At 41.2% G+C, this 15,984-nt stretch overlaps 1 protein-coding gene across 1 annotated transcript in view; it reads left to right on the forward strand.

Annotated features, from left to right (window-relative positions):
* Window positions 1–15,984, forward strand: part of LANCL2 (LanC like 2) — a 66,568-nt gene that overhangs the window by 37,703 nt on the left and 12,881 nt on the right. The window contains exon 6 of the mRNA XM_023232000.1: window positions 7,260–7,442. Coding sequence (XP_023087768.1) covers window positions 7,260–7,442 — 183 coding nt within the window. The remainder of the gene's footprint in view (window positions 1–7,259; window positions 7,443–15,984) is intronic.

Genomic DNA, 15,984 nt, shown 5'->3' on the forward strand with positions numbered 1-15,984 from the left:
TTTTTTTTTTTTTTTGTTTTGAGACAAAGTCTCGCTCTGTCACCCAGGCTGGAGTGCAGTGGCGTGATCTCAGCTCACTGCAAGCTCTGCCCCCCCGGGTTCACACCATTCTCCTGGCTCAGCCTCCAATGTAACTGGGACTACAGGCGCCCGCCGCCAAGCCCGGCTCATTTTTTTTTTTTTGTATTTTTAGTAGAGACGGGGTTTCACCGTGTTAGCCAGGATGGTCTCGATCTTCTGACCTCGTGATCCGCCCGTCTCGGCCTCCCAAAGTGCTGGGATTATAGGCGTGAGCCACCGCGCCCGGCCTTTTTTTCTTTTTTTTTTTTTGAGACGGAGTCTTGCTTTGTTGCCCGGGGTGGAGTGCAGTGGCGCCATCTCAGCTCACTGTAACCTCTGCCTCCCGGGTTCAAGCCATTCTCCTGCCTTAGCCTCCTGAGTAGCTGGGATTACAGGCATGCAATACCACACTTGGCTAATTTTTGTGTTTTTAGTAGAGATGGGATTTCGGCATATTAGCCAGGCTGGTCTTGAACTCCTGGCCTCTGGTGATCCATCCGCCTCAGCCTCCCCAAGTGCTGGGATTACAGGCATGTGAATTTTCTTCATGATGTAGGTACGCGCTTTCAAAGTAACCAGAATTCCATATCTCATTTAAAAATGGCACTGTTATTTTGAACAGTTAGATTTTGTATATGTGTTAGGGTTCTCCAGAGAAACAACCAATAGGAGATAAATACTATATTTGAGATGGGATTTCTTATAGGAATTGGCTTATGCAACTGTGGAGGCCCAGAAGCCCCACGATCTGTCATCTACAGGCTTGAGACCCGGGGATACTGGGGCTGTAACTCCACTCTGAGTCAGAAGACCGAGACCCAGGGGAGCCAAATCCCAGTCCAAGGCCAGGAGGAGACTGTTGCCCTGGTTGAAGCCAGCAGGCAGGAAGGAGCAGATGTTTTCTTTCTCTGCCTTTGGTCCTGTTCAGGCCTTGGATGGACTGGATGAGGCGCACCCACTTTGGGGACGGCCATCTGCCTGACTGAGTCTACCGTTCAATGCTAATCTCATCTGGAAACACCCTTTGAGACACACCCAGACACCATGTTTAATTTGACACATAAAATTAACTATCATACTGTATTCTGTATTTTCCCAGAAAAAATGTTTTAACAGTGGTTCAGGAATTTTGTGTGTGTGTGTATGAGACAGGGTCTCAGATTGCAGTGGCACAATCTCGGCCCACTGCAAACTGCATCTCCCAGGTTTAAGCAATTCTCCTGCCTCAGTCCCCCAAGTAACTGGGATTACAGGTGTCCGCCATCACGCCCGGCCGCAACTTTTTTTTCTTAATGCTAATTCCCTTAGGGGAACATAGTAATGTAAGAACCATGCCAGTGTCGTTCATATGTTTAGGCCGATTTTGCTGTATATTAGGGACTTCCTTGGGAGGAATATAAATCATAAAATTTTCCCTTGATCTGTTTTTAAAGTGAAGAACGTGGAACACTATATAGTAAGTACTTGACTTAGAGATTGAGCCAGGTTTTCTTTCAAGATTCTTAGGCAGTGGTGTGGTGGAGCCTGCAGGGGAGCTGCCTGCATCTCTTCCCTGATGCATGATTCGTGGCTGTTGTCAGTGCAGAATGACGGTTCAGAAATGTGGAAAGGAGGGCTTTGTTTCTCATACTGGGTTGCAGCCTGCAGGGTGGCCATTCTGATGGCTAATCGTAGCCTTGGGTTAGAAGCCAGAAACAGATATTCTGAGGGAGTGGAAAGGGAGCAGGAACGTATGCCAAGCCAGGTGGCCGAATGTATGTATTCGGTGAGCTGCAGGAGGAGTGGAATATTTGCTAGAGAAATGTGTGCCTGCACAGTTGGGCTTCATGCTCCTTGAGACCCATGTTCAGAAAATGGCGGCATGAGCGGGATCTGAGAGTAGCATTTTCGGGCCTCTGAGTCAAAAGGTGAAGCAGAGGAACAAAACCCCTCCCTGCGTGTCCTCCATAGGCTGGCCAGAGCCTCCCTGGCACCTTCTTAGGGGCAAGTGCTGGCTGCTTGGGTTGTTGAAGCCGCAGAAGATGGGGGAGCAGTCAGGTGGTTGTCACTGCCAGTGCAGTCTGCTGAAAGGGCTGGTTTCCGCTTAGTCCTTAGGGTAGAAAGTCTCATGCGGTCAGCACGGGAGGGGCAGAGCAGGGTGAGCCCCACCTCTTAGCCTGTCATGACTGGTAGCTTAGTTTCAAGGTTGCCTCAGGCTTCCTCGGCCAAGAAAGGGTCTGCTCAGTGAGTTGGGGGCTTAGAATTTGGTTCTTATTTCTCATTGTCTGGTAGTTTAGTCATGTAAAAGTGGTAGTTTCAACTGGAGGGTGTCGTTGGAAGGCTATCAGAACAATATATGCAAAAACTCTTAAAATATCGTTTAAAAAGAACTCCACTTTCATGATAGAATAAAAACAGTTCTCTTGAAAATCATCTCCAAACAGCCAGAAAAACAACAAAAGAGAAACCAAAGTTATTTGATGAAACTAGAGGACATCTGGAGCTCCAGCTGCAAACCTGTGAACTGAAGCAGGTGAAAGAATGACAGCTGACCTGCTGGGATGAAAGATGGTGTCAGTGCCCGAGGGGGAGGGTGCCCACAAGAAGCAAGTCAGTTTGTTCCACAGAACCCCAGAACTCAGGAGCAGAAAGCGCCATGTCCCCAGTAGGCAGTGCCACACATGGGCTTAGGTGGCGCTCTGGCACAGGAGGCTTCCTTGAGCATGTGCAGTGGTTGGACCTCTGTGAGAACCTACACCCAGCACAGGGAGGGAACTGCCTATCCTTCAACTCGTGCTGGAGACAACAGGAGCTAGGTCTGGAAAAACTGACTAGGCTCTTTTCGATTCGGGAAAGCCAGATGTAGAAGAGAGCTGGAGTGAAGCACAGAACTAAAAATAGGGGGAGAGAATGAGTGTCCATGGTCCAGGGTGAGACTGCCTCTCTGTCACCTCCAGCCTCAGGCACCATCACCTCTCCTTCACCCCAAGGGGCAGCACCACCTCCACCCCACTCGGGACTTGAAGTCACTTCTGGAGAAACAAGTAGCTCAGATAAAAGTTTCATAAGTACGGGTATTTGAAAGCCCCCATTAAAACGTTAGTCTGCCATCCGTGATGGTTAATTTTATGTGTCAACTTGGCTGATCCCTGGTGCCCAGACATGTGGTCAGACATTATTCTGGATGTTTCTTTGAGAGCATTTTTGAATGAGATTTACATTTAAGTTGGTGGACTTTGAGTGAAGCCAGCTGCCCCATAGGATGTGAGTGGGCCTTGTCCAGACAGTTGAAGGTCTGACTAGAACAAAATGCTGGACCCCCAGGCAAGAGAGGATTCTCCAGCACTGCTTTCAGACTCCAGCTGCAGCTCCTTCCTGAGTCTCCAACTTGCTGGCCACCCCAGGCAGTTTGTGGACTCATGAAGCCTCTGCAGCTAGTTCCTTGGAGTGAATCTCTTTCTCTACTTTTATTCATCCTGTTGGTCTACTTCTTTGGAGACCCCGGCAATCCCCCATCCAGCCACTCCACAGTGATTCCCACCATTCTGCAGCCCCTCCTGTGCACTGAGGGCAGCCAGGAGCTGTGCCTTATGCATGAGCACAGACCAGTAGCTGATGAGCAGACACGGCAGAAAAGCCCCAACTTGAAAGGTGGAGACCTGAACAAGTAGAAATAAAAACAAAGAGAAAGCAGGAAGTGGAAGAAAGCTTTGAAGAAATAATAATTCATAATTAATATCCTCAGGGAAATAAGAGATGCTGTTGCATCCAAGAAACAGGAAACATTTGATGGAAAAAGAGAGCTCTTGAAAATAAAAAGTATAATAGCTGAATTTTTAATAAATTCATGAAAATGTTTTGGAATCAAAGTCAAATATCTTAGAAAGCGGGCAGAAATAGACAATGGGAGAGGAAAATGTAAGAAAGTAAGAGGATTAATCCAGGAGGTTCAGCATGTGACTAATGGGAGACCTAGTGAGGGAGAACACACAATAGGAGGAAGGAAAATAACACAAGAATATGCTCCAGAAATGAGGGACATAGGCTGGGTGCTGTGGCTCGTGTCTATAATCCTAGCACTTTGGGAGGCCAAGATGGGCAGATCACTGAGGTCAGGAGTTTGAGACCAGCCTGGCCAATACAGTGAAACCCCATCTCTACTAAAAACATATAAAAAATTAGCTGGGCGTGGTAGTGGGCACCCATAATCCCAGCTACTTGGGAGGCTGAGGCAGGAGAATCGCTCAAACCCAGGAGGCAGAGGTTGCAGTGAGCCGAGATCACGCCACTGCACTCCAACCTGGGCAACAGTGCGAGACCCCGTCTCCAAAAAAAAAAAAAAAAAGAAAGAAATGAGAGACATAGTTGTATATTGGAAAGACCTACCAGGTTCCTACACAATGAATGGAGACAGACAAATCCACATCATGCCCGTCATTGTGAAAGCTTAAGATAAAGGAATAAAGAGACAGTGCTTAAAACATTAGACAAGAAATAGCCATGTGTAGCGGCGTGCACCTGTAGTCCCAGCTACTCGGGAGGCTGAGGCAGGAGAATTGCTTGAACCCGGGAGGCAGAGGTTGCAGTGAGCCGAGATCATGCCACTGCACTCCAGCCTGGGTGACAGTGAGACTCCTTCTCAAAAAAAGAAAAAAGAAAAAAAAATTTTAGAAAAAGGTTATGTACAAAGTCCAAAAATGGCATTGGACTTTGCAACAGTTTCACTGAAGCTGAAAGATAAATGGAAATGACTTCCAAGTTTTAAGTAAAAATGATTTCCAACATTGCATTCTGCCCAGAAAGTTACCAATTAAATGTGGAGTAGAGCAAAGACTGTTTAAAACATCCCGTTCCCCTGTACTCCGTCTCAGGAAGCTACTGGAGTGTGGTGTCTACCACAACAAGGGAGTGCTCTAAGAAAGAGGATCAGATCCAGGGAAGAGGGGCTACCCAAACAAGAGAGGGAGCAGAATCCCCAGGAAGTTGACAGGTGCAAGTCCCAGGACAGCAGTGGCACAGAAGACCTGGAAAGCAGCCGATAATGGAGAGTTGCCTCCAGGGAAAACAAAGTCATAGTAGATTTGACCATGTGGAAAATCTTACCGAGAGACGTTTTACGGAGCTGTTGGTGGGTATGAAAGAGCTTAGGTACTGGTTTAAAGAAAACTAAGCAAATAAAATGTTAGAAAGTTACTCCAAGAAAAACTAAAAGGTATAAAAGAATATCTAATTCAGTATATTTACTGTTTCAGGAGCAAATAATATTTGCATAGTATAGTCTGTAAAGAACACAGGATTATGGATGGTGAGCAGAGTGAAATTCTCCTGGGAAGATTAGAGGAAGGAAAGTGTCCCTCATCTGCCACAAGGGGAAGCCTAGAATCAGTGACTCAGGGCACAGCCATGCATGGATTGTTTAGAAATACCGTGGTACTATGAATAAGCAGCTAACAACCACCACAACAAAAAGGAACTCAGTTGTGTCCTAGGAAGGACATGCTCTGTTGGTCTTTGAATTAAGCTCCTCAACATTTTTTGACTTTTTAAAGTGGTTCTATATTTATTACCTGTAAGAAAGTAATTTTAAAAGTACCATGTAGCCTTTTGGAAATAAACTTCATGACCTATAGTTTTTAAAAAGCTAATACATTCTCTAAGTGTGTATCAGGAAAAACACCTAAAGATTTTCTACTAAATATAGTTTTATTTCAATGAAATTTAGAAGTATTGATATTCCTTAAATTATCTTTCCTTTATTTTTAATAAAATTAACTTTTTGTTGAAGAAATGAGGTTTTTTATTCTGTAGGAGAAGATGTCATGTTGTAAACTTTGGTGGTTATGGAATGATGAGAATTTAAAGCAATGCAATATTTTATTTCAGTTTTGAGAGTACTTTACATCACCCCTGACATTTGCCACCAAAGCCAAATGAAAAATCAGTGGCCAGAGACAGGTTCTCTATCTCAGACTTCACCAATGTGCATATTTATGTGGTACTAACATGTCACTTTAAAGATATTGTGTGGTGTTAATATGTCACCCTAAGACGTTCTGTAGTGCTAATATGCCACCCTAAGACATTTGTGTGGTGCTAACCCGTCACTCTAAAGATGTCATGTGTTGCTAATGTGTCACCCTAAAGAGATTGTGTGGCATTAACATGTCACTCTAAGGATGTCATGTGGTGCTAACATGTCACCCTAAAGACGTGAGGTGTTAACATGTCACCCTAAGATTTTGTGTGACGCTGTCACTCTAAGGATGTCATGTGGTGGTGACTTGTCACCCTGAGACGTTGTGTGATATTAACATGTCAGTCTGAAGGCATTGTGTGGCATTAACGTGTCACCCTAAAGTCATTTTATGGCATTAACATGTCACCCTAAAGACATTGTGTGGCACTAACATGTCACCCTAAGATGCTGTGTGGGCTGGGCATGCCACCCTAAGACGCTCACTTAGCTCAGCCTTGCCATCTGACTCTTCTCACCAGGTTTTTTCATGGGAATCTGTACAGTAACTTGAGACTATTTGAATGTTTTAAGTCCTTTTAAAAAAACAATGCCTCAAAATTTGCAAATATTTTCCAAATACGTTTTTAGTCTTAGTTCCTGTAGTAAAACTTAAACACAAACTCAATAATGAATTCTAATAGGTAACATTTAATGAGTACCTTCAGTTAGTAAAAGCCAGTATCGCCACAAATTATTGGATGAAGGAGTGAGGCATGCATTTTTTTCTCCTTTTTTCCTTACAAACGCCTTAGGAGTTGAGTACTATGATTATTCTATTTTAGAGGTAAAGAAACTGAGGTTAAATAATTTGGCTGAGTAACAAAGCCAGTATATAGATTTGGGAGAAGAGGGGTACCTGGCTTTCTAGAAGGTGTGAGCCCCGTGGAAGGATATCAAGTATTCATATTTTAACAAAGCAAAGCAACAAAACAAACCTACCTACTCCTAGGTTCACTTGCCATTTAATCATTTCCTTTACTACTCATCCACCAAAGAGGTGACAAAATACATTATAACACTGAGATTTCAAAAAGTTGAAACAAGTTCTGCCTAAGTCTTAAATAACCAGATAGTTGAATTAATGCTAATTTTATGTGCTCCTTTGTTTTCCATGTAATTGATGTTTTATTTTGTTAGCCATGACACAATGTAAAAAAAATAACTTCAGAAAAATAGTTTGTGTTTTATTTTTGTTTGTTTAAAGCCAGCAGCAAAAGTGGACCATGAAACTTTGACAGAAATGGTGAAACCCAGCATTGATTACGTGCGCCACAAAAAATTCCGATCTGGGAATTACCCATCATCGTTAAGCAATGAAACAGACCGGCTGGTGCACTGGTGCCACGGTGCCCCGGGGGTCATCCATATGCTTATGCAGGCATACAAGGTCAGTGCTTCCACTGTCACGGCCATCCCCTGTGTGGGGAGCCAGGTTTCCCTGTCAGGTTTTTGGTCTTGCTTTGATAAGGCCATTTGACTGTACACTAAAAACCTTTTAGAATGAATGTTTTTACAAAATAAAGTCTTTGTATTTTCCCACTCATCACCACTGCCATTAGTGCTACAAGTCTGTGTGTGTGTATGTGATTGTGTGTGTTAACAGGGTTTATATTCATGTGTAAAAGAAAACGTAGATGACAGAGCAGTGACGAGATGATTTTCGTTCTAATGAGTATGCGTATCCAGTAAAGTAGTGGATAGGATTATAACCAAAGTGCTTTTTTGTTCATTTTCACATCATTTTATTTTCTTGCTTGAATAAGCCTTTATTGCTGGATTATTAATAATAATAATGATTGTACAAGAGCTTTTGAGTTTAAAATTGTTACATTATTCTCAAGACATAGGTGGTACTCAAATTTGTATACATCTGGGGTACTATAGGAAAATAGGCTGAACCTTCACTGATTAATTCTAGTAGGCTTTAAATATGTTTGGGCACGATATTAAGAACGCTATTGATTTCTTCCTGGACTAAGATTTATCATATAAGTTGAAAACCAGTAATGCTTCTTTTGTAATTTTATTTTTATTTAATACATCTGTATTTGTAATAATTGATGTTGGAGATTTTTGCTCGTACATCGGAGTATACAACTGTAACACAATGGTTGCTCTGTTCAACACAGTGTTTTGGCCAGTTCTCTTTGTTTGGGATAGATAGATGGAATTAATGGAGCAGAACTCATATCTCTACCTGGAAATAATAAGAATTGATACCTGAGTCATTTTTATTTTTTCTTTGCGGCCACCATAATACATTACTCAGAAAAATTATGGATAATTATCTCTCATGATTTAGGCTAATTTGTCAGAAATTTTTAGTCCTCCTACAACACCACCAAAAATATTCAAATCATATCTAAGATATGATCATTCAAGAAAACAACTTCAGAAAGTTATGACGTTTGGTCAGAGTGAAACCTAATGAAATGTATTTTTTGAAAATAACATGTATTTTCCTAACAGTACCCTCACTTTTACATTAAAACATAGTTCTGTTCAAATCACTGCCTCCCTTTTTTAGAGTTTTGGAGCAGTTATAACTTCAGTGTCATAGAGAGACGTCTGTAATATAAGTGTCCAACAATAACATGTGAGCACAATATTGACTGTACAGACAGGGGCCCTCTGATACTTAAAAGAGATGTATAACTGCTAAAACGTGGAAGCTCCTTTTTGTCAAACTCCTTTTCCCTTCACGTGAAAGAGGCTCAGCCGACACAGCTGGTTGTTCTTGGTGGCTGATCTCTGCTGCCGGGTGTACTTTTCCAGTCTGTTTCAGCAGAGCCCTGTGGAGAGCAAGCAGGTGCCAGGAACCAGGCTATCCTGTGGGGACCCTTCCTCCTAGGCCGTTTCATTTTCATGAGTTCTGTTGACAGTGGCCACCATCTGTTTTCACCACTGCTGGCCACTTGGGAGCAAGCCAACACGGCTCTGCCACTGACAGGCTGCAGGTGGCTGCGGCCAGCTCCTCCTGGCAGGGCTTCTGCACAGAATACCATTCAAACACCTTGCCTTGCCCTGTTGGTTCCAAAACAAATTTCTCTCCTCCAGAAAGCATAGAGCCAAAGATGTCAAGATCCCATACTTAGTCTTTAAAACGTAATTGTGTCCTCTACATTAAGATTCTTGAACATGAGGAACAAGGAGGAATATCAGAATCTTCTGGGGTAGGAAGGATCAGTGGTAATTTGAAAAAGCATATATATTTTATATTTCAAAATGGCTAGAAGATTTGAAATGTTCCCAGCATAAATAAATGATAAATACTCAAGCTAATGGACATCCTGAATACCCTGATTTGATCGTTACACATTATGTGCATGTATATCACATGCACCCATAAATATGTACAATTATTATATATCAATGAAAAATTTAAAAAGGAAAAAGCATATGTAATATGGTCTTACAATTGGGGGTAAAAATACATCCCGTTCATAGTATAAACTACAGAAAATAAGTGTAGACTGAAGGTCTCTGCCAGCGGGGAAACAGACCATGTGCTGCGGAGTCCGCACATCTGTTTGCATCCCTGAGTGGAGGGTGGGGTTTGTGTTTGACCAAGGCAGGGTGGGTGCGGTGGGGGAGGCAAAGCTAGGGAAGCACAGCTCCACACTGTTTTCTCTCAAGTTACAGTTAAATTGAGAGGGCCTCCATTTATTAAAGCTGTCTCTTAAAATTAGGTAGGAAATGTTCAAGTTTTTTGTAATAACAAGCGCTAACATTTTCTTCTGGCATATGAAGTCCTGAGTTGTTCAGGTGTGCTTATGAAGGTGTAAAGTGTTCAAGTACTTGAAAAAATATTATTAATTATCCTTTACAAAGAAAACTAAGTTCAGTCCAGACTCACAAAATTTATTTTCCCTCCCTATAGATGCTCATCATGTGTTAGTATTTAGTAGGGTATACTCTTCTGTGTAGGAACGTGTATTACTTGTTAACTTAAAGTTATATGGTATTTTAGATGGCCTTAAAATGTAAAGGTTTGGCCAGGCACCATGACTCACACCTGCCATCCCAGCACTTTGGGAGGCCAAGGCAGGAGGGTTGCTTGAGCCCAGGAGTTGGAGACCAACCTGGGCAACATGACGAAACCATGTCTGTACTGAAAAAAAATACAAAACTTACCTGTGTGCGGTGGCATGTACCTGTAGTCCCCCAGGTACCTGGGAGGCTGAGGTGGAAGGATGGTTTGAGCCTGGGAGGCGGAGGTTGCAGTTAGCTATGATCATGCCACTGCACTTGCACTCCAGCCTGGGTGACACAGCAAGACCCTACCTCAAAAAAAAAAAAAGAAAAAGAAAAGGGCAAGGTTTTAACAATATTCTACATTGTATTAGGAGTTGTATTAATTGTGAATGATTTTCTAACAAATTACATCTGTGGACCTTGTAACTGGAAGCTATTTTGATGAGTAGTTACAGCCAGCTCTTGATTATCTGACAAAAAATCATGGGTTCTGTTCACGTTTTGAGCCCTAGGGCATTAGCAATTTGTGTGGGTTTAGCCGCTGTAAACAAATACATTTGTTAAATGAGATTGTATTTGGAAAGGTAAATGTGATGTCCAAAAAAAGCATGTAACACCCCCACCAGAGTGACACCAGTGCGGTCCTTAGATGTTGAACTGAATTTGGCAGCAGCCACAGCATCACTGCTTGTGCCCACACGCCTGCCATTGGAAGCCCCAGATAGAACGATAGAACTGCATTGAGAGTGCCCCCTGGTGGCCAACTATTGTATATATGTCAGAAAATGCTTTCATACAAATTCTGTTCTCGAAGCTTGTTTACAAGTTGGTTATTTGAAACATGGAAAGTTTTTCAACGGGGATCAGAATTACTTGAAAATATTTTTCTGAACTACACTTTTTTCCCCCTTACTCAAGATTCTGATACCTTCCTAATTTTAAGCATCACTTAAATAAATGTACCATAGTTTATCATTGTTTTTCTTTTTTTTTTTTTTTATTTGAGACACAGTCTCACTCTTTCCCCCAGGTTGGAGTGCAGTGGCGCAATCTTGGCTCACTGCAACCTTTGTCTTCTGGGTTCCAGCGGTTCTCGTGCGTCAGCCTCCCGAGTAGCTGGGATTAGAGGTACACGTCACCATGCCCGGCTAATTTTTTGTACTTTTAGTAGAGACAGGGTTTCACCATGTTGCCCAGGCTAGTCTTGAACTCCTGACCTTAGGTGATCTGCCTGCTTTGGCCTCCCAAACTTCTGGGATTACAGGTATGAGCCACTGTGTCTGGCCAGTTTATCATTGTTTTTCATTGGTTTCCAGGTTTTGGCTGTTAGGAACAAGCTGCTATGAACATTCTTGCACAGGTCTGTCTGGAGACACATGTCTTCATTTCTTCTGGGTTAATATCTAGGAGTAGAATCACTGGATTGGAGGGTAGGTGTGTGTTTAGTTTTAGAAATTGCCAGACTTTTCCCACAAGTTCTGGTTGTTCTGCATCTGCCAGCACTTGGTGTTGAAAGTCTTTTTAATTTTAATTATTTTGGTAGATTTTCATTGTGGTTTATTTGTATCTTCCTGATTGACCAGGGTTGATTAATTTTTGCATATGCTCATGGGTCAATTGTGTATCTTCTTTTGTTGAGTGTCTGTTCATATCTTCTTCTTCTTATTTTTTGAGACAGGGCCTTGCACTGTCACCCAGGCTGGAGTGCAGTCGTGGATCTTGGCTCACTGCAGCCTCGACCTTTGGGGCTCAGGTGATCCTCCCACTTCAACCTCCCAAGTAGCTAGGACTACAGACATGTGTCACCACACCTGGCTAAATCTTTTTATTTTTTGTAGGAGTCTTGCTTTGTTGCCCGGGCTGGTTTTGAACTCCTGGACTCAAGCAATCTTCCTGCCTTGGCCTCCCAAAGTGCTGGAATTATAGGTGTGAGCCACTGTGCCCAGCCTGTCTCTTCATGTGTTTTACCTACATTGTTTTATTTTATTTTTGTCTTTTTGCTATTTTTGTAAGAATTCTGTATATGTTCTGGTTAAAGTCCCCTCTGTCAGATATATATCTTACAAATAATTTCTCCCTGTCTGTAGTTTGCCTAATCATATTCTTTATGGTATCTTTTAATAGAGTTTTAAATTTTGATAAATTCTATTTTTCAGTGTTTTCTTTTATGATAATTACTTTCTGTGTTTTGTCTAAGGAACCTTACCTACCCTCAGGTTATATAGATAGTACTCTCTTTTAATCTTTATTGTTTTAGATTTTACCTTTAGGCCTGTGATCTATCTCAAATTAAGTTTTGGATATTACATGAGGTAACAAACGAGGTGGTTTTTTCTTTTAATCATAGGGATATCTGATTGTTCCCATATCTTTTGTGGAAAAGACATTTATTTTTCCTGTTTGATTGATTTTGGTTCTTCTGTCAAAAATCAAATGACCTAATAAGCCTGGGTCTGTTTCTAGACTGTATTCAGTTACTTTGGCCTGTTTACCTACATGATATTACCATGTTATTTTTCTTATTCTGCATTTATTATAAGTTTTGAGATCAGGTAACTTAAGACCTCTAACTTTATTGTTTTTCAGAATCACTTTGAATGTTCCAGGTCCTTTGTATTTTCATATAAGTTTTAGAGTCCATTGGTCAGCTTCTAAAAATGGAGCCTATTGGGGCTGGGACTACAGTCATGCACCACCATGCCTGGCTAATTTTTGTATTTTTTTGTAGAGATGGGATTTCGTCAGAGTGCATTTTTTGTAGAGGTGGGAGTTATGAGTCAGAGTGCATTGAATCATTGAATCTCTAGATCCATTTGGGTAGAACTAACTGACATCTATTTTTTTGAGAGGGAGTCTTGCTCTGTCACCCAGGCTGGAGTACAGTGGCGTGATCTCAGCTCACTGCAACCTCCACCTCCCAGGTTCAAGCAACTCTCCTGCCTCAGCTTCCTGAGTAGCTGGGATTACAGGTGCCCACCACCACACCCAGCTAGTTTTTGTATTTTTAGTAGAGACAGGGGTTTCACCATGTTGGCCAGGCAGGTCTTGAACTCCTGAACTCAAGTGATCTGCCTGCCTTGGCCTCCCAAAGCACTAGGATCACAGGCATGAGCCACTGTGCCTGGCCAGAACTGACATCTTCATAATGTTGAGTCCACATCTGCTCGCAAATGTGGTATATCTCTCCATTTATATTTTCTTTAATTTCTGTTAGTAGTGCCTTATAGTTTTTGCTGCACAGGTCTTACACATCTTTTGTTTAATTTATTCCTAGATATGTAATTTATTTACATTTTCCAATTATTTATTGCCAGTATATAGAAATACAATTGTGGTTTTTTTGGAGACAGAGTCTCACTCTGTTATCCAGGCTGAAGTACAGTGGCGTGATCACGGCTCACTGCAGCCTCTACCTCCCAGGCTCAAGATATCCTCCTGCCTTAGCCAAGTAGCTGGGACTACAGGCATGCACCACCATGCCTGGCTAATTTGTGTATTTTTTGTAGCGATGGGATTTCGTCATATTGCCCAGGCTGGTCTCAAACTCCCAAGCTCAAGGGATCTGCCCACCTGAGTCTCCCAAAGTGCTGGGATTACAGGCCTGAGCCACTGTAACTGGCCACAGCTGCTTTTTGTATGTTGACTTTATATTCTATGCTAAATTCATGTATCAGTTCTAGTAGCTTTTTTATAGCTTACTTGGGATTTTCCGTGTACACATATTGTATCTGTGAGTTTTCATCCTTTTCAACCTCTGTGCCTTTTATTTCCTTTACCTCTCTTATTACATTGGTTAGGATCTACAGTATAATATTGAATAGAAGTGGTCAGAGTGGTCATCTTTGCTTTATTCACAGTCATAGAAAAAAACATTAAATATTTCCCTATCAAGTATACTTTTAACTGTTTTTCTTAGATGCCTTTTATCAGATTGAAGAAGTTTCCTTTTATTACTGGGTATCATGAAGGGGTGTTGAATTTTGTCATTTTTTTCCTGGATTTATTCAAATACTCCTATGGTTTTCCTCTTTTGTTTTATTAATATGGTGATTTTACATTGATTGGTTTTTAGAAGTTGAGTCGACCTTGCATTCCTAGTATAAACCTCACTTGGACATGATTTTTATCCTTTTCTTTTTATTAATATTCCTAGATTTGGTTTGCTAATATTTAAAGATTTTTATGTCTCTATTAGTGCATATTTTCTTTTTCCGTAAAATCTTTGTTTTTATTAGGAATAGGGTATCAGGATTATGCTAGTCACATACATGAGTTGGAAAGTGTTTTCTCTTATTTTCAGAAAGATTTTGTGTACAATTGGTGTTATTACTTGCTTAAATGTGTGTGGGAAAATTTTTTATTATGAATTCAATTTCATTAATAGAATCATTTTGCCTCAACTTTGTTAACTGTGTTTTTCAATATGTTTTCTCATTTTATCTAAGTTGTCAAATGTATTGGCATGCTATTCATATCTCATTTTTTTAATGTTTAATAAGATCCGAAGTCTTTTATTCTTTTTTCTTTTCCTTTTTTTTTTTTTTTTTTTTTGTTTTTTTTTTGAGATAGAGTCTCGCCGTTCCTCCCAGGCTGGAGTGCAGTGGCATGATCTTGGCTCACTGAAACCTCCGCCTCCCAGGTTCAAGCAATTCTCCTGCTGCAGCCTTCCATGTAGTTGTGATTCTAGACACCAGCTACCACGCCTGACTAATTTTTGTGTTTTTAGTAGAGACAGGGTTTCACCATGTAGGCCAGGCTGGTCTGCAACTCCTGACCTGAGGTGATCCACCTGCTTTGGCCTCCTACAGTGCTGGGATTACAGGTGTGAGCCACCACACTGGCCTCTCCTTTATTCTTGATATTAGTAATTTATGTTTTCTCTCTCTTTCCTCAGTCTAGATAGCAACTTTTTCAAAGTTTTATTGATCTTCTAAAGAAATAAACTTAGAAATTTTAGCTTTATCTATTTTCTATTTCATTGATTTTTCTTCTTTTCTTTTTAAAACTTCCTTCTATGGGTCTGGGCCCAGTGGCTCACTCCTATAATTCCAGTAATTTTGGAGGCCAAGGTGGAGGATAGCTTGAGACCACAAGTTCAAGACCAACCTGGGCAACATAGACCTCATCTCTACAAAAAATCCAAAATTATCTGGTCATGGTGGTGCCACTGCACTCTAGCCTAGGCGACAGAGTAAGACCCTGTCTTAAAAAACATAAAAAATAAAAATAAATAAAATTTATTTCTATGGACTTTAGATTTAGTTTGCTGTTTTCTAACTTTTTAAAGTGGAATCTTAGATTTTGTACCTTTCTTTTTTTCTAATACAAGCATTTAAAGCTTTACATTTTCCTCTAAGCACTATTTTAGCTCCATTCCCAAATATTTTATGTCTTGTTTTCATTTTCATTTAGTTTTAGATATTCCCTAATTACCCTTATGATTTCTCTTTTGATTCATGGGTTATTTAGAAGTGGGTTGTGTATTTTTCAGATATTTGAGAATTGTATAGATATTTTCATTGATTTCTGATTTAATTCCATTGTTACAAAACATGTACGATTTAACATTTTAAAATTTACTTAGATGTATTTTATGGCTCAATATTTAGTCTGTGTTGATGAATGTCCCACGTGCATTTGCATGGAATGTGTACTTGTCAGGCATAGTGTGCTAGAAATGTCAGTTAGGCCAGCGGTTGGATGTATTGTTCAGATCTTCAATTACAGAGGTCGGCGAACTTCCTGTAATGACCCGGACAGTAAATATTTCAGGCTTGCGGTCCATGCAATCTCTGCAACCACTCAGTTCTATCATTGTAGCACAAAAGCAGCCACAGCCAGTGTGTGAATGAACCGTCATGACCACACTCCAGGGAACTTCGTTTACAGATCAGACTGTGTGGGCTTGTAGTGTGCTGACCCTCACAGATTTGTCTTCCATATTTGTTTCAGCT

Source organism: Piliocolobus tephrosceles, chromosome 8 (assembly GCF_002776525.5).
Source record: "Piliocolobus tephrosceles isolate RC106 chromosome 8, ASM277652v3, whole genome shotgun sequence".
NCBI classification, from domain to species: domain Eukaryota; kingdom Metazoa; phylum Chordata; class Mammalia; order Primates; family Cercopithecidae; genus Piliocolobus; species Piliocolobus tephrosceles.